Source organism: Fusarium redolens (genome assembly GCF_020744475.1).
Source record: "Fusarium redolens strain MPI-CAGE-AT-0023 chromosome Unknown BKA55scaffold_3, whole genome shotgun sequence".
NCBI lineage: Eukaryota > Fungi > Ascomycota > Sordariomycetes > Hypocreales > Nectriaceae > Fusarium > Fusarium redolens.
This window is the reverse complement of record NW_025763666.1, coordinates 1,719,207-1,747,204: the sequence shown is the minus strand read 5'-3', so window position 1 is coordinate 1,747,204 and position 27,998 is coordinate 1,719,207. Positions and strand designations below refer to the sequence as shown.

Genomic DNA, 27,998 nt, shown 5'->3' with positions numbered 1-27,998 from the left:
CATGATGGCGGTCCTAATGACTCGGAGGGGCCGTCAAAGCTTATCGATAAAGCTTTTATTTTCTTTCCGTCGCGTTTCGACATTTACATTGATTTACATTGATTTAAGGTGACTTGAAGAACTCACAAATTTGGTACCTTCACAACAAATCTTTCGCCATGGCTCCGGGATCTTCTACCGGAGCCCAACTTGGGCTAGACAGCAGAAAGCGAAAGGCCGACACGCCGATATCGAATGGCCGCAGGGAGAAGCGCTCTGTGGTTTATGCTGCGCGCAGCATCCCTGCACAACCCGCCGAAGCTGCACTCAAAGATGGCGAACTTGATCTCCAGGCTTTTGTGGCCGCCCACGAGTTCGAGATTCGCGCCCTCGAACAGAGCATGGCCACATCGAAAGCTGTTGCTAGCAGTCGTGCCTTTCAGAAGGTACCCAGAGGGTTACGCCGCCGCACGGCAAGTCACAACCCCAAGCGGGTGCCTCGTCGGCTGAGAAAGCGTGCGCTTAAAGAGATGAAAGACGACAATACTCCGGTTGTCGAAGCCAGAAGGAGGAAACCCAGAACAACGCGAGCGAAGATAAGATCCGAAACAGCACGAAAATTGGGAATATTGGCAGCGAGGAAACGGAAGGCTAGCCTGGCGAAGGCGAAGGCGAAGGCGAAGCAGGATGCAGATGTCAGTAAAGACAAAGCACTAGCTGTAATAGGAAGAGCACCGAGACCAAAACTTCGACGAAACGAACTCAACGAACCTCCAAAGCCAAAGTCCAAGTTCCGCAAGCGCCAACTGAACAAAACATGGTTACCAACACACTCGTGGCATGCGAAAAGAGCACGTATGACTGATCCATTGGAACCTTTATGGCGGTTCGCTATCCCATTGACACCAAACGAAAAGATATACCGACCTACACATCGAGCACAGGGCGACAGAGGCGCAGTTGTATGGGAGATGAGCTACATGAGCACAATTGGGCTTTACGGCAAACGCGCTGGTATAGAACGTGTGCTGAAGCGGGCAGGGGTTGTTCAAGATTCATGTTGGAACGACAAGGGAAAGAAGTGGAGGATCGGAACCCGCTCATGGACTGGTGTTCTAAGTCGAGAAATTCAAACGGGGCAGCAGAATCATGGCGACCGAAAGATGATCGGACCATGTACTATCTTATGGAACCCCGAACCACCGACACAAGAAGACAACCAGGAGCTTAAACAAGAGTCGAGACAGGTCTTCTTGAGAATCCACCCATCGGCCTTCCTCGAGCTGTTTAACGAGTTACTATCTTTGATAAAGCAGGAAAACCCTCGTCTTTACATCGAAGATCTCCGATTTGAGATTGGAAGCTTAGACTTGACAGGACCGGGATCTACAGAAGCTCTACTAGCTATATTACGTACTTATCCCGTAAAGGATAAGACGAAATCGGATCATACTGAGATCTTTCAAGGGCTGGCTGGATTGACAAATGCAGCCACTCTCCCTGCTGGCGCGGTATTGGGGTTCTCGGTGCAAGATCCTCGTTTTCAATATCCTCCAAGGCGTCTGGAGGTCCCTGAAGACCCCGATTCGCAACTCCAACTCCTCGAAAAGATAGCGTCGTGGTCGGCTGAGGAGAATTTGAAACCATATGCCATTTTCGACCGCGACATTCGCCATGCTGCGTCCTGCCTCCCTTCACAGAAACAAATCGACAGACGAAAAGCAAAAAATGCTCCCGGGACCTCCGTGAAACTTAAAGCAGATGACCCCCCCATCCCAGTCATCCTTCTGGCTTCCCGCACAGATACAGGCACACAGACTCAAGGAACATGGACTCTGCTTGCCCCATGGAAGTGCATACAGCATCTCTGGTACTGCTTGGTGCATTGTTCCCTTTCTTCAGGGGGCAATCCACGATTCGCAGGTTTGAACGAGATCCGCCAGGTCGTCTTCGAACGAGGGCAGACTTGGTTTCCCGCGGATTTCCCTGGAACCAAGGCTGGTGCTGCATGGGAGCTTGAGGAGCGTCGGAAAAGAAAGGCAGCCTGGGAGAAACGACCGAAGAGCAAGAGAACCGCCTGGGAATCACTCGACCTGGGCGGCGGGAGGAAGGGCGAGGTCGGAGATGGGTTTGCTAACGATTTTGAGCTATTATTCAATACAGGGGATTCGCAAGGAAGCGAAGAGAACAATACTGAGGACACCATGGACTTGGACCAGTACGAAGATCCAGCTTCAACACAAGCACCGAAACAACAAGAGCCGCCCATTTACCAGCTGCGCCAAACCTCGAAAGATGTTTTCAACCAAGCCCTCAATTCTCCGTCTACCCCTTCACCAATACCAAGAAACGCTCTTCTTGGCGTCCGTATATCTCTTGTCTCTAGGGGCGTGGTCACCTCCTGTGCTCGCATCTACCGCCTCCCATCTCGTCCTACCACAGCGCCACAGTCCTCCGAAGCCGAAGTCCCGGCCACTATCCCCCCGGGTTCATTACCTACACCCTTCTCTCTTCCATATGATCTCCGGTCCCAGTGGCTTTCTCAGGCTCGGCTGTCTCTGTCTAAAAAGAACAAAGCATCCAAAACTTCGACGCCCCGCGACTTGGATTCTCTGAAGCGTCAACTTGCCGCTGAACTCGTCTCTAAACCTGCGCCTTACCCCTTTACATCGGCTAACAAATTCGACATGAACGGCCATCCCCTTGTTCCGAATGTCGAAGATCTCATTGGCTTCGTCACCACCGGATCGTTTAGCCTAAGTGAGGGTCACGGTATGGCCATTGGTTCCATCGCGATAGACAAGGTTTTAGACGATGTTAAGGAAAACGCAAAGGAAGGTCGATATTGTATAGTTCGAAATGCGGGCGAAAGCGTTGGGTGGCTCGCGAAATGGGAAGCTGTCTAAATAGTTTACGATATAAGCATCAGCTGACGTACTGATCCAGTACTTGTATTCTGTTCTTTCAGAGATCATGGAATGTGGTTGGCGAGGCGTGCATTTATACCCATGCCTAAACCTGATATGCAGGCATTAGTGGACCAGGAGAGTAATGACGCCAGGAGTTCTGAATTTATAGACGTTCAGTAAACAGGGAAGCAAAAGGCGCCATTGACATTCTTGCCGCGGGCAAGGCGCCTCGATGAGGGGTCACGCCCTTCACAGCTATGCAATATAACACACTCTAATCTCTTCCTCGTCTCACCACTTTCATTTTTGAACACTTCGGTCTCGTTGTCACTATCACTCGTACAAAAGCAACCCAATGGCCTCAGAAGAATACCCTGCAAGCGTCTCTGGCGGATGTCTGTGTGGTTCGGTTCGCTACACGCTGACATTTCCATCTAGTCACGACTGGAAGAGAAGCGTACGTCTCACTTCTTTTCTCTCAAGTATCACTGTACTTACCGTCACTTGACAGGGTTCAACATGTCAATGCTCCCAGTGCCGTAAAAATGGCGGCTCTCTCATCGCATGGCTTCATTCAGTCCCTGCGTCCAGCGTAGAGTTCACCTCTCAGACGACGCTATCGCGATACCACGCCTCACCAGAAGCAGCACGGGGCTTCTGTTCCAACTGCGGCAGCTGGCTCTTCTGGCGCAATGAGAAGTCGGAAAAGATTAGTATGTCTGTCGGAACGTTCGACAAAGACGGCCTGAAAACCTGGGGTCGGCAGTTATCCTATTCGGAGGTTCATCTTTGGTCTGAGGATGCGATCGAGGGTATCACGGATCATTTGCCTGGAGAGAAATGGAAGTATGATGATCAAGGAGAAGAGGCTGAGAGGATAGCATAAGTAGCACCATAAGCATGACGCTTCCTCTATATGATTATATTCTTCATCATGTGATTGCTTCAGAGTAGTATAGCTAGAAGTAGTACCAGGGTCGTACTGGAGGTGGCGGGCGGTGGTATCGTTGAGTATTCCTTTGAAAATGACTCTTATCCAACGCCTAATCAACAGTATAACCTTTGTTTCTGACAGAATAAACTGTTCCCGTAAAAACGCCGCATATAAACAAAATCTAGACCGAAAGGCCCAAAAACTCAAGCCCTTTCTAGTCCTCTTCACTAATCTCACTTTCGTCACCATCGGGGCTTTCATGTTGGCTGTTCTCCATGTTTTCGAACGCATCCTCGAGTTCTTTGGCGAGGTCGACTTCTGGTTCTTCCTCTCTTTCCTCTTCGCCGTCTACGTCCATAGGATCGGGCCCAGTCTCATATTGACCACGATTGTTGACAGGGCTGGGCAGCTTGAACTCAAAGTCTGGATCATCATCTTCCTCGCCATCAGCATCATCACCTTCAGACTCACGCTGATCCATAAATTCATCAAAGCGGCGGACAGACGGGAAAGCAGGTGAGAAGTCGGTCCTATGCGCTGTGTTGGTGTCGGCGCCAGGATACTCGACAAGAAGACCACCATCGTCGTCATCCTCGTCCTCGTCCTCTTCTTCAGGGGCTGGCGTACGCTTCTTGGGTTCCGCAGGTTTTGATTGTCCGTTAGATTGAGGTACTGGCAGTGAGAGCTCGATATGCTTCGGGGCCTGCTTCTTCTCGGGCTTGCGCTTGACCTCTCTCTTCTGTATGGTGGCTTTGGCGCGTGCTTTGGCAGTGGATTTGTCGGAGGTACTCTTTTCAGTTTTGATATTGGTTTTTGATGCACTGTTTGAGGCGCTATCGATGTGAGGATATTGTCGACGGAGACTGTCAGGATCGGGGTTGCCAGGCAGTCGGGTGACGTTCATGTTGAAAGTAGAGTCGACAAGATCGAGGACAAAGGCCTTGCGGCTGGGGTCGAAGTAGAGAACATATTGGCCACTATCCTTATTCCTTGTCCCTGTGAAAGCATACTTTGCATCGTTATCGGTATATGTGAGGTCATAGGATGCCGTCTTGCCGGGGATAGAGGGTTTTATGCGAGCTGAGTTTGGGGCTGAGTCTGACGAGAGTGTCGGCTTATAATTGTCTTGTAACATGTAAGTATCATGATATCGAGTCTGGGGGATTAAAAAAAACTAACACTTGATACCGGTAAAGATCTCGTTGGATGTCTTGCCTAAGAGAGCATCGCCGAGGATGACGGGATAGTTGCCCGTCTTCGTCGGATCGATCAGGCCAGCCGCTGCCATAGTATGATGCGCGACAGGGCGTAAGGGGGCAAGGTGCGAGAAATTGAGGGTATAATACTAGTGTTGGAGGTGAATAGTACGGTAATATGATATATTTTCCCTGAAGGATATCCAAGATGTTATTGTCTCGAGTTGTTTAAGGTTCAAGTTGACGCGCGGGTTAAGGAAAGGGAAGTCCGGAGGAGGGTCTGGAGTCTAGAATCCGAGAAGATGGGGCCGAGTGGACAGACGGGTTCAAAGTGGGGAGACGCCAGCAGGGGAGGACGAAGGTAATAAGAGGAGCAAGTGGAATACCTAACGTTCGAGTATTGTGAAGTCAACAAACCAAGGGTGATAAGATTAGTATTTGGCAATCTCAAAGACAAAGTGGGAAAACACGAAGACAAGGGCAAATATTTCATGCTTTCAAGCCATTGAATCATTCGAGATGCAATGCTTTGATCATGCTCGTGATTAATCTTGTCACGAGCTGACTTCCATTAATAGCCTCACTGTTGCAGCCCGATGAGGCAGTGAACCAGTTTAAACAAAGGAACTCCTCACGGTCCCGATACAGAGTAATAGGGGACAAAGCAATTCCAATTCCATTTTCAAAGCTCATTTAATAAGGCTTATCAACAAGCATGTTAATAAGCATATCCTGTTTTACCAAATCCTAGGTTATGCAAGTTGCCAAACTCCGTGCCTCCAATGACCTTGAAACCTTAACAACTCATCTTTAATCTCTCCTAGCAGTCTCTCGCTACGCTTTCAATTACCCGCATACGACGTAGGTCCCGAAATTCAAGATTGCCGACTAACTAGATTTATGGTTTCGACAACCCGATATACGCCTTGATTCTCAGCATCTGTGTATCTCATGGTAGGGCGCAATTCGTGACACATTCCACAAATAACCTCAGTGTCGCCGATGCATAGTCTCTGTTCCAAAAATCAGGCTGGATATGATAGTAGAGCATTAGTTTGGAGATGATGCCCCTGCTGACTTAAATCTTGCTGCCTCTTGGCCACCGCAATCGACGACCTACTCAACACCCCTGGCCTGCTTTCTGTTTTATCCATACAGTTTCTTCTACAGGCGTTTAGGGCTCTCCAAAGCTATGATCAACAGCCAGCTGACTCTGTCATTACTGTAACCTTTGCTTTTCCCTTACTTTGGCTTCGTCCTGCCGATAACGAGAGGCTCCTTCATATTTCCAGAGTTTATAGAAGTCATATAAATTACTTTAAATAATATACTCAAGTCTAACAAGCGTTCTTTGATGAGTTGTACCCGATGTCGTAACTAATAACTATGCCAAATGCAATTATTCTGGACTTCTAGGAGCGCGGAATGCAGTGCTGAACGCTGTATTCTTGAGCTTATGGAGAAACTAGGTGCCTTGCATATATCAAAGTTAAATACATCCTGCTCATCCAGCTATTATATAATGCAGGAGGTTTTGAATTCAGGCAATACGCGTCACTAGTAGGCTTTACTCAATCTGTTAGAATAGAATCTTTTCAGTATATCTCGGTGCCTGAGAGACGACTAGGAGTCAGGTCTGGTGTGAAGCGTACCTCAAGCACAATATCAGTATCCTATCAGATTATGGCCAAGGATCACGAAAGATGTAAAATAAACGTGAAGACCTCTCAAGTATCAGCTTTGTTCTCACAGCATATTATACCAAGTTACGATCACAATAGTTGTGGATGGCTACATCCTTACAGCAGCCTTTTGTTTTCTTGATGGAATATCGGAGAAGGACACAGAAACAGCATCAGTATGACACATGTCTTGCTGAACAGACCAGCTACCTCTGAGCAACGGCACACACTGTGGAGAGCTATGGGCTACAATGAATAGCCATCCAGCGTAGTCCGGTCATGCGGGCAAGATAATAGCCTTCCATCAGACTCTAGTAACATTCGAGCTATGAATAGATCCATCCCTCCGCTTCGAAGTGATGTAAGGAAACAATCTTGAAGTTTGCAGCTAGCCACATGAACTGGCTGAATGAGTTTTGATTCCAAACTCCCCGACCCTCAGGGTGTCAAGATATGTAAGACCTTAAACCCGGGGGGCGGGGGCAACACCTAGCCAGCGAGCGTACGAAACTCACCCTAAATTATCCTAAACTTATTGTAGTGGTTTTACCACTCAGGATTGGAGTCCTAAGTTTTCTTCCATCCCCTAGCCGAGTACTGATTCGATGGCTACCCAATGTTTACAGCCAAACTTTTGGAGTCGGACATAGCTCCCGATTCCACTTAAAATAGATCTGGGATATGCAAGGAAACAGCCTCTGATTTTGTTGAGGATTGGCTAACATGTTTATATGTCAACCCTTCAGGTTCTAGTGAGGATCTGTGACTCCAATAGCCGTGCCATTGATACTGTACGGGTCTTTCGCGGTTAAGCATCCAATCTTGTGAGACCAGAATCAAGTGATATGGTGACAACGCCTTGCCTGGGAAATACTCGAGGCTGTGCGAATTAGGGTAGACTGTCAGGAACTAGACAAGTAACAGAGTAGGTAGCCAGAAGCTCTAGCATTTACACAAAGCCGTTTGGCAAACATCCATGACTCAACCGTATGAACAGTAATCATGGATCAGGGTTCATACGACTGTTTGGCTACACGATTCAGTTTTGACAAGACCTCTGGTGTGTGAAACATCCCAACTGCTTTGACTTTGAGGTTCATGCATGTTCCAGATCGTAATTTCATAGTTTGTGACTAGGATGAGAACTCACATATTCGACGGAGTTGGCGAAGTTCATAGGTCTCTTTCAACTATGTGTTCTTTATGCAAGGCGTCAGAGCAATGTCGGCACACCGACATTCGGCATTTCTTTTGTTCCTGTCCCTTACTTGCGTCTGAGATTTCCATACAGACTCTGCTCCTTAAGCCGCATTGGCTACAAGCTAGTGCGTGAAGTCGCATAGATGAAACCACATAGAATAAACTACCAAAGCTGGCAATGGTCATGCTGGCAAGCATCGAGATCTCTCTCTGGCCTATAATTTCTAATCTGCCCTGTCTGCCTCAATGGTGCCTAGGGGAGGCAAGAAAACTTATTATGTAGGACCTATATCTTAAGCGACAAAAAGATTTAGGCAAGCTTAGTATAACTTGATAGGTCTTTAGACTGGTTATTTTAGGCACTATTATTAGATGTCAGAAGCTTTCTTGCTGAGGCGTGTATTGCTGAGATCCATGTGCTAGTGACCGGCTGACACGAAAAGATAACCAACATCCGTTGGTGATGAGTCAAGACATCGATCAACAGTGCACGACCCTTGGTATGTGCTGCCTGAGCCTCATGTACCGGCCGCTTGGACATTGGCGTTGATCATAACGTCGGCATCGAGCCTTACATGCAAAAATGCAAATACGTGGAGTTTTGAGATTGAGGGCAACCAAAGCACCCTGTTCACTATTGAACAGATAGGCATTGCTGAGCATCTGAGCATCTTATGCGCTATAACAAGGGGGTTAATAAGAGGTCAGCTGTCGGTGATGACGGCTAATCTTGGCTTCGGGAATCGTCGATCCGACGTCGATCACTCATGCAGCCCGCTTTTGTTCAAGGACAAGCGACCTGTAGGGATATAACAGAGCAGTGAGTCTAGATTTCCATACAGTCAAAAGACGGCGAAACCACTGCGCTTCGTTTCAAGCGCGATGCTGAGTGGCCACGAAAGGTTCTTAGGCCTGCGTAATTAGAACGACGGTGGCATTTCTTGTCTTGAACCTACACATGTCTATTCGTTGGTATTGGATGAAACATAGCAATGAATCGGATCCGCCGAACGTTGCAAGATACATACTATACGTTACCACTAGACAGTCCAGCTAAACTAGACCTACTTTCTGAATGGTCATTTCAGCTACTCTCTTTGGTCTCGTCTCATTCTCTCGTTTGTAGTCCTGGCAACATGATTGGAAGCCAACGTGCTTAGGCTCAACCACCTCTCCCGCTAAGTTTATGACTCGAACAGCTCGACCATGGCACAAAGTTCAAACTCGTAAGCCATTGACTAACGTTAGCATTTCTTAGCTCCCGTAAGCTTGTTCTTCGGGGAACCCAAGAGCGTAGCTCCCGCCAATTGACTTGGAGCGTTTACCTTCAGATGGCGCTGGTTGGTAGAGTGGTGGCAGCTACTGGAGGCTAATCAAGCTAACCATTAATTGATCGGCCGATGCCTCGGCCGGGCGGAAGGTTTGGAGGCTGAAGCTTTGTTGAAACGAAACTCAAGTGGGATGCTTGTAGAGTTTGTATGGCGGCATGAATACTTTGATGTTATGGTTACGGGGCGAGGTGAAGAGTTTCCGGTTTTTGACACAGAATTCCGTTGAATGGTTGGCAAAAGAACACTTGTGCTAATTAGTCCTCTTGCATGCATATTATGCACATCATCTGCAGCTATCACTAGTTCGGGCAGAAGGGCTGATGAAAAGGAATTTGCGACACAGGCAGCTTCGAGTTGAAGAGTGTTGGCATCAGTTACATTATCCTCTACTGAGCGCAAGGATGGCTTGGAAACAACACTGGCAGCCTCTGATGCGAGTCCCAGACATCCATATGCATTCTCACGCTGGCTTATCCATCTGCCACCTCCCTTACTGCCCCAGTCTCAGACCTCGCTTACACGACACAACAGCTGAACAAGAACAAACTGCGGCACTCCCTCACCAGACAACAAGAGCTGAGAACGGACCCGATCTCATCCAGAAGTTTGCCGAAACAGCAAGACTGAACCCTTGCGTAAAGGCTATCTATTCTTTGAAGTTATCGCCCCGAGACATGCGGGTGATCTGCCGTCAAGGGATATCAAGATCTGCGTTTGTCGCAAACAATTCACATTCTCATCTGACACAACTTCAGTCATGGATCGAAAACCCCGAGATTCGTCATATTGCGGCTGCATCTGCATGATATTCACCGCTTCCTCCTCTACGGTCCATAAACAGGAGATATGACTGCTTCTTTGATTTCTCCAGAGTCGTTGTATTACGGAACCGAGGTCGCCCGGACAGACGGTTGGGAAACGAACATGCGACGATCATGGGAAAAAGCATTTACAAGCCACCTTGAATTGCGGCGGTTTCCGTGAAGCAGCTCGTCTGAGCTTGGCATCGAAATTGATAATTCACTCGCAGATACCACAGCTAATATTCGACTATCCCGCGTTTCGGGGAGTAAACTGCGGAGTGATTTAATGGTCGAGGTGGGTCGAACTCCGCGTCGTACGTTTTATACATCGAAGATTTCCTAGCTCAATAATGGCGAAGGGATAGTAATAGTGTTAGAAGAAAAGTCTGGAGGTTATCGTGAGCGAAACATCGAGTCAGGATACCAGCTCTGGCATGTAGCAGTTCACAGCTCGTCTGAATAAGCGACTGAATTGGAGTTCGCCAAAAAGTTTATTGTAGTAGGGATCTACATATGGGCAATCCAACGGTGCCTTTGAGTGTGAAATAGCTAAACGCCGTAGTACCAAATGACTTGTGCCAAAGATAAAACGATCGACAAGGGCAGTTTAGATGAACAATTAAGCAATTGACATTGCAAGTCTCTACGTCATGATAGGCGATCAAGGCACTCCTAGCTTGGAACTGGAAGGGTTTGGAGATACGAATGCTACTGTAGGTACTGACTCTGGTTCGGCAGATGCAATTGTGACCTGTTGTTTGGATGGTGGCGTTAAAGAAGAACACTCTCATATCGTAACTCACCGGTAGAAAGAAAGCAAAAAGCAATCGACTCCTGGCAAAAGAAACGACATGCGTATCAACAAAACACCAACAGGAGGGGAATAAGAAAGGCGCCTCAATAAACTAAACAGAGGAAATACGTAGTGGACTTCTTGGCAATGGAGCCGTCCCGGCCGAGTGCCCCCAATTATCTCATTCGGCAGCCCCCCTGTTCAGCCTGTGGCGTCTAAGGTCGCCTGACTGCCGGGAGAACAGGAACAGAAAGGAACGGGCTGTAATTTGCAAATGCCTGGGTGAGTGAGCGTTGGCTGTCAACCTGCGGTTCGAATCAGCTGCAGTTGTCTCATCCCTTTGGCTTTCCATTGATCACCTACGCAGTACCCAATGTGCTTCCCTATAAGATGTTCGTGTAATTGAATCATCACTGACAACACCACCTTTCTAATACTCCCAGGGGTGATTCACCGTCCTCCCTACATTGTTTACCGCTCTGTTCTCCATTTCTCAGGCCTGTTTGTGTCTCCATTCCCACTTATACACATTCTTCTCGTGACCCCCTTTTTCTCCAGTTGTCAAATGTAGGGAATCTCCCTCAAGCTCGACCCCACTCTGTCAGAGGCCTCGCAAGAAAGACTCGACTTCGAATGGGTCATTGATGATGTGATGATGTGAATGGCAGGCAAGGAGAGAGTCCAGGACCCTGGTCCTCCTCTCGACCCCCTCCATTGTCTTTTGTCTTGCCGCCCTTGTCAGCCCGAACCCTGGCATTAGAGGGACCCGCCCTGGGATCGTGAGCTGATTTGACTGATGTGGCTGGATATTTGCTTCTTTGCTTCTTTGCTTGGGTCAGCTTGGCTGTGAGTGTGACGGATGCTGATTATTGATTGTTGGACATTTGTATTACCTCAACCGCTCCCGATCACGAAGAATCGAGGGTATAAGCCGAGTTAGTAGTGTAGATAGTACTCGGCTTAGTATTCTATTCAAAGTATGATAGAAGAGCAGGATGAATGTATTTTAGATCAGCTTAAGAGAGGGCTGAGGTCAACAGTGTAAGTCATATAGCCAATCTAAATATTTGTCGGTATCCATGTTGGTAGGTCCTTTGAGGCATGAGAATTAGTTTCTTCACGGCTTTTGATGTCTTATTTCCCCATTATTAACAGCACTCATCATCAACCAACCCTGCTTGTTTCTTTGCTTTGCCTTGACTTGCCTGCTCGGCCTTGTATATTGGATGTCCACTCTGTTCTTCTCTCTGATCTGCTCTACCTTACGCATTGCGGTTTGGCCTGAACCTTTGATATCTCTTTTCGGAACAGATATCCCTCCAAAGTGGAGGGTCCCTCCCGCTCCCACCTGTGACTTTATTAAAGTACTATTAAGGATCATATCCCGGCCTCTTTTTTCTCTCGGTCTCGATCTTGTCCTTTTCGTTTGAAGCTTGCCTGTCAAAACCTGCACACTCCCGACGATTCCATTTTCGTTCCCATCCTGTCCTTGGCCACCTATCCTGGCCTTGTTCGCGATTGTCTCCGGCTCACCTTTGCGCCCACCAGCTCTTGCACTTCTATAGTCGAGTACGGATTTCTTATTCACATAATTAATCTTTCTCTTCTTTTGGTGATTTGTTTGACCATTTTACCCTTCATCTCTGCGTATTCTTGCGTGGGGATTCATCGTGGCGCATTCTCACATCCTCACCATCACTCGTGTCTCTCCAATCGAAACTGACCTTCAACGTTCCAGACGGTAACAATTCTCCCTCCTCGGCACTGGTATTCAGTCGAATGCGCGCGCAAGATTTGCATACTCCAAGATTTGACTCAAACCCAAGAGAGTTGTCAGACATTGCCAATTCCCCAGAACACAGCCCAATAAAACCCAACGCAACCCTATTAGTTGGCAGTCGGATCTCCCTGGTCTTGTGTGATTTGTTCCATCATCATCGAATCGTCAATCTAGACAGAACCACCCAATCCCAGAAGATTTCGCCAGCATCACCCCACGCCCGCGCCCTACAAGAAATTCAACCACACGACAACTTCACTAATCTTGGTTGCTTTTTCCTCACCTCACTCCTACTTGGCCATCGAAGATTTTCCTCCAGGACCTCGTCTTTTCTCTCAATGATGCACTGAGAAAGCGATACCCTCGGACTCGACTCGAACTGAACCTCACCGCCACATTTTCATCTCCACCGGCTAAAGAGTCGCCGTTCCCGGACCATGATCGCCGTGGCCCTCCGTCAGAGCTCGAGCATCGCTGTCGATATGGCCAACTCCACCACAACAGCGCCTTTGACCACCACAGGCGTTAGCACTGGCGTCAACAACAGCGCAGACACTAACACAGGTGCCACAGCTCCCGAGCTAAGCGATCTCGACTACTTCATCACTGTACTCCAATTGCCGGATGGTCGAACGGAGAACCAGATCGAGGATGACCTCGTTTCCAAGGCGAACGCCCTCGGTATCTCGAGTGTGCCCGTTGCTGATAAGCGTATCACCTCAAGCGTCGAGTCAGCTTCAACAGTCTACAATGCTCGAACATTTTCTATGCTCTCTGGCGGATCCACAAGCACCGCTCTGACCACACATTCATCTATCTTTGGTCCATCTACACCTGATCTAGCGCTTTCCAGTGGCCGGCAATCCAAGGATCTGAGCTTTTCCCAGTATGATCGCTATCTATCAGTGATCGATCCTCATCACAACCACTCAAAAACTACCAGGGACTCACAAACGCCCGATGCCACTGCTCAGAGTATATTCAGCGGCAAGACGAAACGCAGCCTTTTCAGCGTTAGGTCGGGCTTCAGATTACGATGGAAGAAAAAGGCATCCCCGCAGCCACTCCAGGTCATATTGTACGTCCTAACCCGGATTCCGACTAACATGGTATCACGAAATCAGAGTGTGCTGACTCTCGTCATAGGACCTGTGCGAGCTGCCGTGCGGACTTCAAGAGCTCCAAATCATTACACAGCATCTCATGTGGCCACACATATTGCGATAACTGCCTAAGATCGCTCATTCATACAGCCATGTCCGACGAATCGAGTATGCCGCCGAGATGCTGTGCTCAGCCATTGCCGGGATCTGTGATGAGGGATCTTCTCAGTCGCGACGCCCAGCAGGAGTTCTTGAAGGCCATTATACAATACAGCACACCCTGGCAGGCAAGGATATTCTGTTCCAACGCTTCATGCGGAGAATTCATCCCACCACATCAAAAGCTGGATCCCAAGTATCCTTCCAGTGTCACTTGCCGCAAATGCAACACAAGAGTTTGCCTCATGTGTAAACATAACGCACATCCGACAGGTAAGGACTGCCCGGAAGATTGGGCACTAGATCAAGTTATCAAGGAAGGGGGCAAACCTGGCTGGAAACGGTGTTACAAATGCCAGAACTTGGTGTCACTGGAAGAGGGAAGTACACACATGAGTTGCCGGTGTAAAGCCCAGTTCTGTTACACATGTGGAGGTGTATGGGACGCCAATACTGGGTGCCCGAACAATTGTGATGGAGAGCAAGAGATAGAACGGAGGAGAAGGGAGGAACAGGCTCAACTAGCCGAATATGAAGAAGAGAAGGCCGCACAGGAAGCAGCCGCTGCAGCGGCATCCGCCGAACGCCTCGAGGCCGAAGAACGAACGAGGAACAATGCCGATTTCTTTAACCTCGCCGAGATGCATCAGCAAGAGCTTAGACGGTTTCTCGAATTTGCCGAACAGGGCAGAGAGCATATGAGAGCACGGTTTATCGAGCAGAAAAAGTCAATGATGAAGCGACACGCCGAGCTCGAAGAGAGAATGAAAGAAGAGCACGCTAGGACTGTGAGCCAATTGGAGGATCGACAGGTGGCTGCCGAGATGGACCTAAGAAACACTCTGGAAGCGAGTGAGCGGAGTGTCAGGATTCGACTGAAGCATATGGAAGCTTACTGTGATGGATTGGGACGTAATAGTGCGAACTCAAGTCCAGGCTCGGACTCTCAACCCCATCGAGTGGTTACGGAACGCGATCTTCGAGAGCTCGGGCAACAGTACAATATTCGCGATGGCATGGAGAGGTCACATCAAGCCAAAATTAATGTCATGAGGGACCGCCAGACTAAACGCATGGAAGAACTCATCGACCGACAAGAGACCGAGTACGAATCCTTGCTCGAGCGAAATCGACAGGAGCTTGTAGAGTTAGATGCTCAAGCGGCCCAGGAGGAAGAAACACTGGCCAACACATTCACTGCACGAAAATCCAAGCTTGTGCGTCGATGGGAACTTGCCATTGAGATCTTGCGCAAGGAGCTCGAAGACCAAGACGGTGTCAAGTACGCACCAATTCCGACGCCGACTTGGTCTGAACAAAAAGCACAGGTTCTTTCGTCTTCTGAGTAAGAGAATTTGCAACTCTTATCAACAGCGTCACATTTACTACCACACAACTACCTTAACGATACAACGTATTATTCGTTCCGTTTTGCTTCACGATAAAAAGCAATTTTACGTCTTACTCTCTTATAATTTTGGTTTTGAAACACGCACATTTCTTTTACAGCATGATACCAGGCATAAAAGCCATGGGGCACGGACGACTTAGAGCAAGTCTCCACCGATTTATCTCTTTCTGGAGTTTCAAGCATTTTCTCAATAGCATCAGCATTGCATTATGGCCGCGTATTTAATTTATATATTGGTGGGGGCGAGACAAGCTCGTTTTGATACGATGCTCTGTTTGCGACCATACTCATACCCAGACATCGGTCTTGATAGAGCAGATATCCTAGAATCATAGAAGAAGGATGAGAGGGTTATCAGCCTCCGGGCTTCGTTTGCACACTATTTGTGTACGGATCTGAGTATTACGAAAGTTCTGGGGCGGGTAGCCTGGTTGAATGTGCATGACTGTATATACCCCGGGCTTGATAGATAGGATTTGAATGATTGACCGAATAAATCACAATGGTACTTCAAGCCATAGTACCACCCACCTGATAACATGTGTTTCGTAAACGGCATCTGGCTCCGGCAACTTGCACCAAAGTCGCCATCGAGAATGCTGTCGCACCAGCGGATGTAAGTCAAAAGCTGTAGCAGCGCAGAAGATTGATGACTCGTTTAACCAGTAACACCAGACATACGCTTGCAGTAAGGTATTGACATTGGAGGGCTGACGTTGGCGCCGAACCCTAGCCCCTTGTTCCATCCAGCATCCAACATCCGTGTGTTGCGATAACGAATATTTGGGGTGGGCTGATCTGTATTGTGAAATCCGTTTGGTCTGTTTGTCAAGCCTGGGGTTGCATCGTTAGAGTGGCAAACACGACTTGCTTGTGCATTCGCTTGTCGGAGAATACAACCATCCTCTTCCTTCGTGGACATGTAGCAAGTGTTTTTACAAGGGTGATTGTAAAAGACTCAGACCGTAGGACAAAACCACCCAATGCGGGTAATGTTGTTTGTTTGCGGCTGTGGCTGCATATCCTCTGTCTTGTTTTAGCAACAGGCGTCTCGGCAATTCGAGTAGGCTTTCAATAGTCTTGTGCGCGTATCCTCTGCTGGAATAGAACATGCCAGGATCTCATATGAAACACGAAGTCTAGCTTGAGGATTTTCAACACTAGTGGTTATAAATAGGAGAAGCTATATCTGAGCAGCAACCTCGGAAGTTTCATAGAGTTGTACGCTCTGTTGGCAGGCTAGGACATCCATTTTTAAGCATATATGACAGATCAACCCTGTTGGAGCTTTTGTGGTTGATGTGTGTTGCTGTTAGTGGGTATGAATATAAGTAAGAAAGCAACGCAACCGTTGTCTCGCCTCTGCAGATATGGCTGCATACGGCCGCAGAGGGCAATAGCACTGCGGTTTACGCAGCAGGTTACAATTTGCGCAAGAGATTGGCTGCTCTTTGATAGACGAACTAATGCTGGCGCCCGCAGCCACCAAAGAAGAACATGGTTCAATCGGTAAAGAACCCTGGGTGGAACGATAGCCACCCGTCAGCAACGATGCATATCATATCAGGACTCAGAGAGCCAGGTGAATATAGTAGGCAACGTTTTGAAAACTGCCGTCAGCCGTTGTGGCTTTTGAACTTGTCCAACTCGCCGCCAAACACGTTGCGAAAAGAGTGGGCGGGGATACGTACGTAGAATACCTCCACTCGCAATCTAGAGCTTGTCTTGGCTGAGTAGCGATTCCCTGTAAGAAAGAATAGTGATTTCCAGGCACAGTTTGTAAGGATCATGGGGTAAAGCAATCCATCCGGGCTCTTGCAGCCGAGGCGCTTATGTTTGCGCGTGCTCGAATCAACAATGCCAAGTCTTTGTTTTGGGTGAAGTCAAGATCGGGTTTATCGAGCTAAAAGAGAGGTAGCCACCAAATAAAGGGTCCCGTCCCCTCGTCCCCTGGAGGCGTGTGAAAGACCCCTAACGACGCTAAAGAACTGCCCCAAGAGACTTAGTTGGTGGCGTTCTTGCCTTGAAACCCGAGGGGACAAGAAATAGGTAGGCTCAGCCACAATCAGCCCAATTTGTGGTTCCATCCAATCCGTCTGCTGCCTTACCTTACCTGTACAGGCAGTCAGTCTGTTTCCTTTCCATTCCCTCCCCACCGGCCAAGCGATCTCCATATTCATCTCCATCTCGTCTCCATTTCCAATTCCATTTGCATTGCATTTGCATCTTGCATCTTCGAGGTATATTTGCCTCTCTAATTCGGCTCAATCAGTTCTCCTCATCTCTCCTTATACGGGCGCGTATTCGCCTGTGTCGTCGTTGTGCCTCCCCGCTGTTCGTCATTTCCGAAAGACCGTGCTGCCTCGACGACAAATCGGCCCAGTCAGTACCTGGCACCGAATCATTGACCCCCCCCGCTGCGGATTGCGAAGCTCTCCCCATCAGAACAGGAACACAAGGCTTCTTTCACCAACAGCTTCTCAACGTTACCATCACTGTTGTCGCCTCGACGCAAATCTCTTTTAACTTTTCCCCCGCGATTGTCACAGTGCTTATTGCGCTCCAATTCACTGATCCTACCTTAATCTGCGACGGAACAGTTCCTGCCCAATCTCTACTGCACGACCTGACCAGCTCGAGGAATGTGAGCGTCCACTTCAACGAAGTCTGACTCAAACAAACAACTTGGACAGTCCCCGGCATTCTTTACTGAATAATTTTGTGGGACATTTTCCCAAATTGACATCGGCATCATGAACGAATACCATCCGTCGGCGAACGACGCATTCTCTCCTTCACAGGAGCGCGACCGATCCGGCAGCATGTCCTTGGGCAATATCCCCGTGAGCCCTCAGGGCCCCCCATCAGATCACGGCGGTGCTGCAGTTGACGACGTCATAAACAAAGACCAGAAATCCGACGCCGACACTACATCGCCTACGCAAACATCAGGTCCATCCGGAGTGAATTCCGAACAGCTCAAACAAGTTTCGGACGTTTTGTCTTCCGAGGTACAACCTATCCCAGACAAAGAACAAGATGCATGATGCCTGGATAATGGTCTAACTGCATTCAATAGATTGGCATTGTCACGCTCCTGAATCGCCTCAAACAGAGTATAGCTTCAGCAAAGGTGAGCGAGTGTCTGGCTTTTGATCAGCTTCCCAACTACTGCCGTGACCCGGTTTGCTGACTTAGATTCGCAGGAATTTGCATTGTTCCTCAAGAAACGATCTAGTCTCGAAGAAGACCATGCCAATGGCATCAGGAAACTCACCCGCACCACCCAGGAGGTCATGCGCCGACCCGATCACCGCCAGGGCACCTTCGGTAACGCATACGAAGCTATGGCAAGCACCCACGAACGCATGGCTGAAAATGGAATCGAGTTTGCCAAAGAGCTACACCAAATGCACGATGAGCTTATGGAGCTCGCTGGTGTTGCCGAGCGCAGCCGCAAGTCATGGAAGCAAAACGGCTTGTCCGCTGAGAACAAAGTAGCAGAGATGGAGCAGGCTATGCGTAAGAGCAAGGCCAAGTACGACTCTCTTGCTGAGGATTACGAGCGAGTCAAGACCGGCGAGTCGCGCCAGAGCGGCAAAATGTTTGGTCTCAAGGGACACAAGTCAGCACAACAGCATGAGGGTGAGCTGTTGAAGAAGGTCCAAGCAGCTGATTCCACCTACCACGGGCACGTCCAGGCGTTGCAAGCTGAGAAGGCTCAACTTGTTTCAACAACACGCCCAGAAGCCATTCGAGCCCTTCAAGACTCGATTAAGGAGATTGATGCAGGAATTTCATTGCAGATGCAGAAGTTTGGTAAGTCTTTCCCCTATGTTCTTGGTCGTACAACCGCAGCTCATCTGTTATTTAGCCTCCTTCAATGAGCGCCTACTATTAAGCAATGGTCTCAGTGTCAGTCCCATTCAGGGTCCCGGGGCCCAAGGCAGCTCTTCTCAACGCAGTCTGCGACAAGCTGCTTCCTCGATTGACAACGACAAGGACTTAAATGATTATGTCACAGCGCAGCATAGGAGTGTGCCTCCCAATACTGGCGAAATCAAATATGAGCGCAACCCAGTAAGTGACTGCCAACGAGCAATCAGAGTTGTGACTCACGATTTTTAGGCACTTAACCCTCCGGGCTCCAGCAGCCAGCATAATCCAGGAGGTCCTGTCCAACAACCCGCAGCTGTTGTGCAATCACCGGTATCACAGATACAGCCCCCAGGCCAAGGCGGTTTCTCTGGACCACAGCCTCTGGGTCCAGGATCGAGAACTAGCACCCTTGGCCTTGGTCCTATTACTGGCATTACTGGTGGTGATCCTTCATTTCCCCCAACTGACGACCCTCGACCTTTTTCGCAGCCTCATAACAGGAGCTTTAGTCAAGGGAACATGCCAGTGCAACAGGGCACTCCTGGCCAACAGTTTTCCGGCCGGGGTCCCAATCAACAACAAGCACCTGGTCAAAGATATGGTAATGGGGGATCTATCAGTTCATCCGGCCCACCGCAACTTGGTGCTCTGCCCTTCCAGCCTGGCGGTTCCCCTCCTCAGCAGCCAGTTCCTGGCCAAGCTCCTCATGAACGTTCAGGAAGCGGGGTGAACTCGGGTCAAGGACCTCCAGGTGCTACACGGTCACCACCTCCCTATGGAGCTTCTAGTCACCCTCCTCCTGGACCTGGGCCTTCCGGGCCTGCCAAGCCAATGTTCGGCCTGCCACTAAGTCGTCTTTATGAACGTGACGGCTTGGCAGTACCAATGGTTGTTTACCAATGCATCCAGGCGGTGGATATGTACGGCCTCAATGTGGAGGGCATTTACCGCCAGTCTGGGTCCATGGCTCACATACAAAGACTAAAGAATATGTTCGACACAGGTACGTCATGTTCTGCTCGATGAAAAGCCAGAGCTAATCGTATAGCAGAGTCTTCCAACCCTGCTCTCGACTTTAGGAATCCCGAGAACTTTTATCATGACGTCAATAGTGTTACTGGCCTGTTGAAGCAGTTTTTCCGTGATCTCCCTGACCCGCTACTCACCCTCGAGTATCATGATAGCTTTATCACTGCTGCCAGTACGTCGCTCAGGCCCCTTCCTTTTATGTGTCTCCCTCTACTTGGCAAATACTGACTGATATGCACAGAGCAAGAAGACGATACAGTACGTCGCGACTCGATTCACGCGATCATCAACAGCCTTCCTGATCCCAACTATGCTACACTGCGTGCTCTCACTCTTCACCTCTGGAGAGTCATGGACAACAGCCACAACAACCGCATGAACTGCCACAACCTAGCCGTCATTTTTGGCCCGACACTCATGGGCACTGATCCCAGCACCGCCATTGCAGATGCGGGCTGGCAGATTAAGGCCATCGACACGATCCTGCAAAACACGCTGCAAATCTTTGACGAGGATTAAAATTGTATGTAAGCGCCTCATGTTGGTTTAGGGCTTAATATGTAAAGCTTGTTGGAAGAGGCGGAGAAGGGTGTTTATATTTATCCATGTTGCCTGTTTTTATGTTGCATGGCGTCTCGTATCTAATGCATGTTCGTTTCTTCGTGTGCTTGGAAATTAGTGTAGAACAACTGGGTGGCTAACATGAGCGCGTTTGTTTTTGGTGCTTTTTTGCGCTTGTTCAATCTGGCTCTTGCTCCTTACATGTGATGGCCTGTTGTTATATGTGATAGGTTAGAGCCGCAGTTATATAAACAGGCAGGCATTTTCAAATGCTATGGCTATAGGATAGTTACTATTGTATCTCGATCTTCACACATGGCACTTTTCGAACACGAACGACTGATGGTTCATGCAATACATGCATGGTATGGTTGCATAACCTCTTTTTTTTCGTCACTGCTCGTTGATAAAATTGGGCTTGGGCTACTTCCGGATCACTTCGTACGGAGCATTCCCACGAGTAGAGGATCAACATTGCTAGCATACACAAGATGGAAAACTATGATGTCTTATGTTCATAGCACTCAAATCACTTCCACGGGAGCCAGTTCGGCATCAGACCCACGTATCACAGGATATATATCAGTAAGCGCCGCCTTCCCGTGTGGTAATCCACTGGTCGAGATGGCGACATGATGCTAATCAAGTAACTTGATTGAAATTCTATGCTATTCCACTCCAGTGAGTAATGTAGACTAGACAAATGCAGCGAGCCTTATGCCCTCTGTTCTCATCAGACACCAAACTTGATGTCTTTCGTACATGATAAATGCTCAAGTATCGTGCATGTTCTGTGCTCGACATATCATCAGCCGTTTCACCAGTCCTCTTTGTACGCAGCGCCATGCAAAAACACGTAAGCAAACCCCGAAAAGCAGAAACAAAAAGAAATGCCTCATCTTCCCATAAAAAACAAAATAAAATGATCGACGAGACCATTGGTGTACTATGCCCGTTGTAGCCCAGAATAAACAATACTAAGAATAATATCCGCCTTGCAGTGCATATTATCGCTTATGCCAACATGCCTGAGTTCCGTAACAGGGGTATAGCCGTGAGAAGAAGGAAAAGAAAGCTCAGATACAGTCGGGCGTATGATAATGTTGGTGATGACGGTGATGTAAGTAGGGAAAGACCCCTGTACGCTGTACACGTCATGCGGTATGTAGGATGCCAAATCTCGGACATCAGAAATTTGGTTTGTGATGATTGGAAGACAAGACAAGACTGTCTTAAAAGGATCTCACTGGAGCTTGATAGCTTCAAAAAGACCTAGACTTAAGCTCGTATCGTTCTCACCAACATTGGGAGTCGGCTCGCTAAGCACCTCCCAGCGACGGAGAATGAAGGGACTCAGACGCTCCTGGACTACTGGCCCGATGCCGTATTGTGCACCCATGCCGCGAGCGGCAGCACTCTGAGGCGTTGCTGCCTTTTCCCGGTGGGAGAGCATAAGATTGTCTGATGGAGACGGCGGTGGTGAGCTGAATAGATAGTAAAGTCGAGGATCAGATGATGTTCCCTGATTGGGCATCCCGCCTGGAGTTAACAAGATGGCCCTAGCACAATTGGCTCGCAATTCCTCGGGCAATGCATCCACCAGGAGCATAGCAATGTCGAAGACCTGCTGCACAAGTGAGCCAACAGTAGCTGGCGGCAGTGTTTCCAACTCAAGTAGCAGCCCGCAAAGGACAAGGACAATGCGTGCTCGAACGTCATGCACGGGTGGGATAGGAGGCCGTGTCGCCGAGGCTGTGGGAAGAGGGGCTGAAGGTGGCTCGGACGACAAGCTATGGAGGTTAACGAAGCGAAGCATAGCGGGTAGCCAATGCTGCAATACAGCGGCGTGACAATTGGGACGCTCCTGAGGCCCTGCAGCGACGATTTCCCACAGGTCTGTCAACTTCTCGACCATACCCAACGATAGCTGTGCCGTCTTAGGGGGAGCTTGACCAGAAATTATAGCCTCCACTACTTCTAATAAGTTCTCGGCCATGCGGAGGGACTGCCGTGACCCAGTATCGACAAACTCAGGCGCCTTTGATGAAGGGATCAATTCGAGAAATCCAGTTTGAGCCTGTGTCTTGAGATGCTGAGTGATATCGTCACTCAAACAAGGTAACAAACTGGTCCACATGATGTTGCCTGCTTCAATGGCTCGGTCCATAGCCCTGGCAAAGATCTCGAAGCGAGAGGAGCTCTGGTCTTGCTGTCCATCATTTACGCTGGGCTGAGGCAATGACAGATCCAAGTTAAGCTTTAGCTGGCAGAACGGCAGTGTCAGCTCGTTGGCAATCTGTAAGATATGATCGAACGAAATTTGAGTCTCGCCCGAGTCTCCAGGAATTAGGAGTTTGGTGGTCACCTTGCGGACGAGACCAACAGCTTCAGCAGGTAGCGATTTGATGCCTAGAGCGTTTGAAACGGCGGAGGAATCCACCAGAACAAGAGTTCGTAAGGTCTCGAGCAGACTTTCTTGGCACACAGGATTGTCAAGAGGAAACTCAGTGTCATTGACATGATTTCTTACAGTCGAGTACTCGAGCAAAGCGTTTCGGACAAGGTTCAACAGACCTTTAGACTGCTCAAATTTGGCACACTTCTGCTCGGTATGAAAACGGTAACTTTCCTCAGCCTCAAGCCCTGTTCCCCGGGGAAGCGGCATAATGATGAGTTGTAAGAGTTCTTGTAAGTATGTCGCAGGACCGTATGTTTTTCTTGAAGAGTCTGAGGGAAGATTCTGGATATTCGCGAACGGAGGGCTTGCGGTGCTCATAATGATAGGCATTGTAAGACACCCTGTACTAATGAGAAGCGGGAATAAAGTAGAAAGGGAGGAGCGGTTCGATATGGAACGAAGGTGACTTGTCCAGTCGGTCATGAGTTTATCGAAATGGTGAGCATCGAAAACTCGTATTCTCGCGAGTAAAGTTGCATACACCCGGCGTGTATCGTCCTCCTTATCCCACCCGCGCTCGAGAGCAGGGATTATCATTCGGAAAAGCTTGTTCATTGTTGGAGGGTCCAATCGTGTTCCACTGGAAAGTGTTTTCTCGACTTCTTCCGCCACATTGTTTTCAGCTTGATGAGAGGGGGTTGCCACTATGTCGGAAACCGGCGAGCAAGCATCAATAGCGTTGTTGCGATCATTTTGGACGAGCTCTTGGCGAAGCTGGCTGGCAATCACCTCATGACCAGCCATGCGTTGTGCAAGACTAGAAAGAGCAGCAAGTAGCGGTCGTGGAACGATTCTTTGCTCCTCATTCATCATCCTAAGGCGCTCGATCAGACTGTTGAACAGTTCGTTTGCGCTATCCAAGGCGCAGAAGATTTGCAGGTTTGAATGGACAGTATCGGCAACGGACGCTAGAACGTCAGAATCGGCGGTCTTCGCGCAAGCTACAAGAATGTCGGACAACATGGCGTAATCTTCGGCCGTTTCCATGATGGCTCGAACAGAGGTGAACATAGTCAGAGATAAAGCGTGACCCTTGATAGTGAACTGCCCAGTTAACTCATCGCGCAAATGTGCCCCAATGCTGCTCCTGAGAGCAGTACTGCTACCGCTTATCCGTTGCAATAGCTTTTTGAGTGACATTGGCTTTCGTCCTGACAATGGATCATTTGGCAGTAAAGGGAGCTCCACAACATGCTTTACAACCCTGATCGCATTGGTAATATCTTGTTCCTCCTCAGCGACCGAATAGTTGCCAGCTCGCCTAAGCAAGTTTCCTCTTTCCGCCCTTTTCTTCTCAGATAAAGCATGAAGCGGAAGTTCGACCAGCAACCTGCTAGAACACGGACCCGATTCGGAATCGATTTCCGCGGCACAATGATAACCACCACGAGCGATAGTCCATTGCATATATTGAGAGACCGAAAAGTGGCCGGTTCGAACGAGTTCCGTGACAAGGTGATAGACGAGGTTCTTCCGTGCCTTGTCATTGGCGGCGATGTTATCGAGTGTCTCGAGAATGGGTGTCGTAGGGTTCACACGAAATTGGCTCCATTGCCGAATTAAACGGGCTGCGGCATAAACCTTTGCTAAACCTGGACGATGGAACGAAGTTGCCCACTCAACTACTGTCTTCATTATCAAAGACTTGTTCTCACTCGTTGCCCAGCATGCTGCGGCTAGATGATTGTCGCTAGACTCTTTCAAGGCAGCATCTAGCAACTTGACTAGCTGATTCCGCCCAGCAGGAGGGGAAGCAGTACTGGACACTACCAGACGCGAGTTTCGTGAATTGATGGTATGTAATGCCTTTCGAGCCTGGTCGTCATCAGAACGCAGACAAGCATGTAAAGTATCCTTGTATCTCGACCAGGCGCCGGGGTTAATGAAGCTTTCTGGGTTGGAACGAATTAATGAGCAGAGCAAAGTTGACAGTCTACTGGAGAGTTGCACAAGGAGGTCCTGATCAGGGTCGTTGGATATCTGGTCTTGCTTAGTCAAACCGTTTGAACCAAAAGTTGCGTGTGAACCTACCAGATGCAAGTGGCTGAGTAGGGCAAATACAAGCCTCCGGCCATACTTGCGTGACCTGAGAAGGTCTTTCCAGTAAATCTGAGCAATGAGCAGCCACATGGGAATACGCGACTGAAGACTATTCTCAATTCCAGACACAACCCAGTCAAGGTAATGATCTCGATCTAGCAACTGTTCTGAGTAAAGGTTTGTTGCTAGGCGAATGCTGCATGGCAGTTAGCTGCTGTGCTTCTGGACCAATAAGCATCGTAACTTACGCATATGTGACTCGATTCTTCCAGTCATTCTCACCAAACCCAGCAACAACGGCATCGACAAATTGCTCAACAAAAATGGTCCAGTCGCGAGCCCATTTCAGTTCGCCACCCATGACAAAGGCACCATTGACGCCCTTCCTCTTTAACCCTCTGATCTCATTGGCACCAACGCACTTTGCTAACCAAACAGCTCGCTCGGCAGGAACATTCTTGTTCAAGCATTGATCCAGTAAAGTTCTTCCGCGAATGCCGTGGGGAATTGTTCGGCTAAGGCGTCGAAGGGATATCGCGGGATTCGCAAGATCCTTGAGCCAGACCTCTCTCTTCGTATCCGTGAGCGTTACTCGAGGTGGTGGTTTAAAAGTCGAGGGCGCATTGATCTGTCCTCGATGTCTGCGCTGAGTCAGAACTCCCATAAAAATAGTAGACAATGCATTTAGGCCAGTCTTTTGCTTCAGAGCAGGGAAGATGGCAAGCTTAGCAGACGAAGTTTCGGGAACATTCAAGTTCACCTTATCCCATGTTCCTTTAGTAATCGCTTCGCTGCTCCACTCGTCTTCATGATGTGCTCCATTCCAGGGGAAGAAATCGGCGTATCCAGTGTTAAGACCCTTGCTGAAAGGGTCAACGGGATTTCGTACTGCGGTTTCGGGTCGGTTGGCTGAGAAGTATCGTGGTGCGGCGGAGGGAATTTCAACGGTGTATGGTTTTGGTCGGGCATCTTTCTTGGCTGGTGCAGGCGCAGTCGCTGTGATTCGAGGAGCGGATCTCGGTTGTGAAGTTACTGGTCGACGTGTCGGCATCGGCATCAAAGTTGAGCTGGCGCTGGCGGCAGGGCTGCCGACCATAGCTTGAAAGGGATCGGAATTGGGTATTCGCGAGGGTGTAAGAGACTGCGGCGATTCGGAAGTAGGCAAAGAACTGGAAGAAGCATTGTGTGATAACTCGAGCCGAAGACGTGAGCCGCCTCTTCTAGGTGTTGTGTGATAACGATTAGGGGTAGCATCGCCGGCGTCGGCAGTTAGATCGATGAATGATGCATCTTTTCGAACTGGCGAGGCGGCGGCCATAAACTGCTGCTGATGTGATAATGATCGCTGCGGAGGGGGGCGCTGAACGGGTAACGACGATGAGCTCACGGAACGCTGAGGCGGCCGCGGATGGGCGCCCATTGTGGTCCGCGAGGTCATTTCTGGGTCGTGGGCGGAGGCGCCATTCCGAAAAATCTAAATAAGGGATGTGTCGACTTGTGTTGTAGTTGATGATGGATAACCACAGTAAACGCGATTCCTGGAAATGGTACCGTGATGTCCTACAGTATTCGGTGGCGCCTCAATACTCGAAGGCGAAATGGTGTCTGAGGTTTGCGTTCCTCTAATCGCGCTGTCTTTGATACGTTGGTAACGGTAGGTTTGATGAGCCAGCCGCGCAACCCGAAGCATAAATGGACAAATAATCAACGTGATTCGGGAATCCGAACTCGATTGTTACCCATGCGTTCTATCATTCCCCAACTATCACAGCCGCGATTGCCGTTGTTGTTCCGGATCGATAGTATGGAGCCACGGACGCGAATGGCTTCGATTTGGTGGAGGTAGGTTGTTCGAGTCGAAGAGGAGGAAGATACGGATGCACAAACTGGAAAGAATAGTGTCTAGATAGCGAAAGTATGTACACGAGCGGCACGGAACCCCGACCGAGAGCGGCAACTGTCGATGGATTATGAGATGTACAGATGTGGATGGGGTCAGACGGGGCGAGGTAATGTTAGGTAGGTAGGTTGAGTTAGAGCGTTTCTGAGGTGAGGCAAGGCAAGGTTGGCAAGGTACTAACTTAAAAAGGCCCTCAAGAGGAAATATGGAGACGAGACAGGAGTGGAGATGGAGGTAGAAACTACCAACGGAGAGATGGCTAGTGTGCCGCGACAACAGGGCTTTTGCGTCACAGGATCAGTTAGACACTATATCCGCAAAGTACCAATGACATAGCTTCGATAAGTTTTACATGGATCTGCCCCCCCATCCGGGCTCTCAGCCGTCGCTTGGTCGGTCCCTTGAATCGTTTATTACGCTGGAACCCTGCCCGGACATTTTGAATTTGGGGAGGGTTTTGTTCGTCGCTTGTCTCTTGATTCTCGGGACTGTGCGGGCCTGACCCGAGCTACGGGCTTAGACTACGGCTATGGCTGCGGATAGGGACCGACGGGGCCCGGGATTGGGGAACCAATTCCATTACATGAGTCTTATTACAGCGCGAGACTTGGGGATTTTGGACGAGAATGATTGGGGGAGATGTTGAGGGTCAAGTGGCGATGTATCGTGAGAGGTGACTCGTGGCTGATTTACTATCTTATGTTAATAACTGAGGAATCCTGAATAACAGGCACCTCTACAGTGCTACGTGTTGACTCTCCAAGGGATAAGCGGGTGAATTGCTTGTAAGGATTGAAGATTGACGGGCGGTTTGAGGTGAAAGCGTTCAGGTCACATCAGAGTGCATAACA

General features: G+C 49.0%; 8 protein-coding genes across 8 annotated transcripts; 5 read left to right on the top strand and 3 right to left on the bottom strand.

Annotated features, from left to right (window-relative positions):
• Window positions 1–158: 158 nt before the first annotated feature.
• Window positions 159–2,885, top strand: BKA55DRAFT_501867 (ribonucleases P/MRP protein subunit POP1-domain-containing protein; the record flags this gene model as incomplete). The annotated part of the gene is made up of 1 exon (XM_046186870.1): window positions 159–2,885. One exon carries the CDS (start codon window positions 159–161, stop codon window positions 2,883–2,885), a length of 2,727 nt encoding a protein of 908 aa, XP_046053972.1.
• Window positions 2,886–3,064: 179 nt separating this feature from the next.
• BKA55DRAFT_242516 (Mss4-like protein) lies at window positions 3,065–3,905 on the top strand. Its single transcript, XM_046185319.1, has 2 exons — window positions 3,065–3,345; window positions 3,400–3,905. Exons 1-2 carry the CDS (start codon window positions 3,244–3,246, stop codon window positions 3,772–3,774), a joined length of 477 nt encoding a protein of 158 aa, XP_046053971.1. The 5' UTR covers window positions 3,065–3,243; the 3' UTR covers window positions 3,775–3,905.
• A 131-nt stretch (window positions 3,906–4,036) lies between these two features.
• On the bottom strand, window positions 4,037–5,110 carry BKA55DRAFT_685707 (RNA polymerase II transcription elongation factor-domain-containing protein; the record flags this gene model as incomplete). The annotated part of the gene is made up of 2 exons (XM_046198834.1): window positions 4,037–4,947; window positions 5,002–5,110. The coding sequence occupies 2 exons, from the start codon at window positions 5,108–5,110 to the stop codon at window positions 4,037–4,039; spliced, it is 1,020 nt and encodes a 339-aa protein (XP_046053970.1).
• Window positions 5,111–13,044: 7,934 nt separating this feature from the next.
• BKA55DRAFT_502097 (uncharacterized protein) lies at window positions 13,045–15,218 on the top strand (the record flags this gene model as incomplete). The annotated part of the gene is made up of 2 exons (XM_046186895.1): window positions 13,045–13,685; window positions 13,754–15,218. 2 exons carry the CDS (start codon window positions 13,045–13,047, stop codon window positions 15,216–15,218), a joined length of 2,106 nt encoding a protein of 701 aa, XP_046053969.1.
• Window positions 15,219–16,735: 1,517 nt separating this feature from the next.
• On the top strand, window positions 16,736–17,145 carry BKA55DRAFT_558255 (uncharacterized protein). Its single transcript, XM_046191857.1, has one exon. The coding sequence runs from the start codon at window positions 16,778–16,780 to the stop codon at window positions 16,973–16,975; it is 198 nt and encodes a 65-aa protein (XP_046053968.1). The 5' UTR covers window positions 16,736–16,777; the 3' UTR covers window positions 16,976–17,145.
• A 605-nt stretch (window positions 17,146–17,750) lies between these two features.
• On the top strand, window positions 17,751–20,886 carry BKA55DRAFT_242423 (uncharacterized protein). Its single transcript, XM_046185318.1, has 7 exons — window positions 17,751–18,291; window positions 18,360–18,413; window positions 18,487–19,099; window positions 19,155–19,360; window positions 19,409–20,162; window positions 20,211–20,360; window positions 20,430–20,886. The coding sequence occupies exons 1-7, from the start codon at window positions 18,034–18,036 to the stop codon at window positions 20,705–20,707; spliced, it is 2,313 nt and encodes a 770-aa protein (XP_046053967.1). The 5' UTR covers window positions 17,751–18,033; the 3' UTR covers window positions 20,708–20,886.
• Window positions 20,887–21,311: 425 nt separating this feature from the next.
• On the bottom strand, window positions 21,312–21,840 carry BKA55DRAFT_242384 (uncharacterized protein). The gene has a single exon (XM_046185317.1). It carries the CDS (start codon window positions 21,686–21,688, stop codon window positions 21,413–21,415), a length of 276 nt encoding a protein of 91 aa, XP_046053966.1. The 5' UTR covers window positions 21,689–21,840; the 3' UTR covers window positions 21,312–21,412.
• A 152-nt stretch (window positions 21,841–21,992) lies between these two features.
• BKA55DRAFT_502425 (uncharacterized protein) lies at window positions 21,993–26,685 on the bottom strand (the record flags this gene model as incomplete). The annotated part of the gene is made up of 3 exons (XM_046186921.1): window positions 21,993–25,187; window positions 25,239–25,443; window positions 25,496–26,685. The coding sequence occupies 3 exons, from the start codon at window positions 26,683–26,685 to the stop codon at window positions 21,993–21,995; spliced, it is 4,590 nt and encodes a 1,529-aa protein (XP_046053965.1).
• Window positions 26,686–27,998: the final 1,313 nt, after the last annotated feature.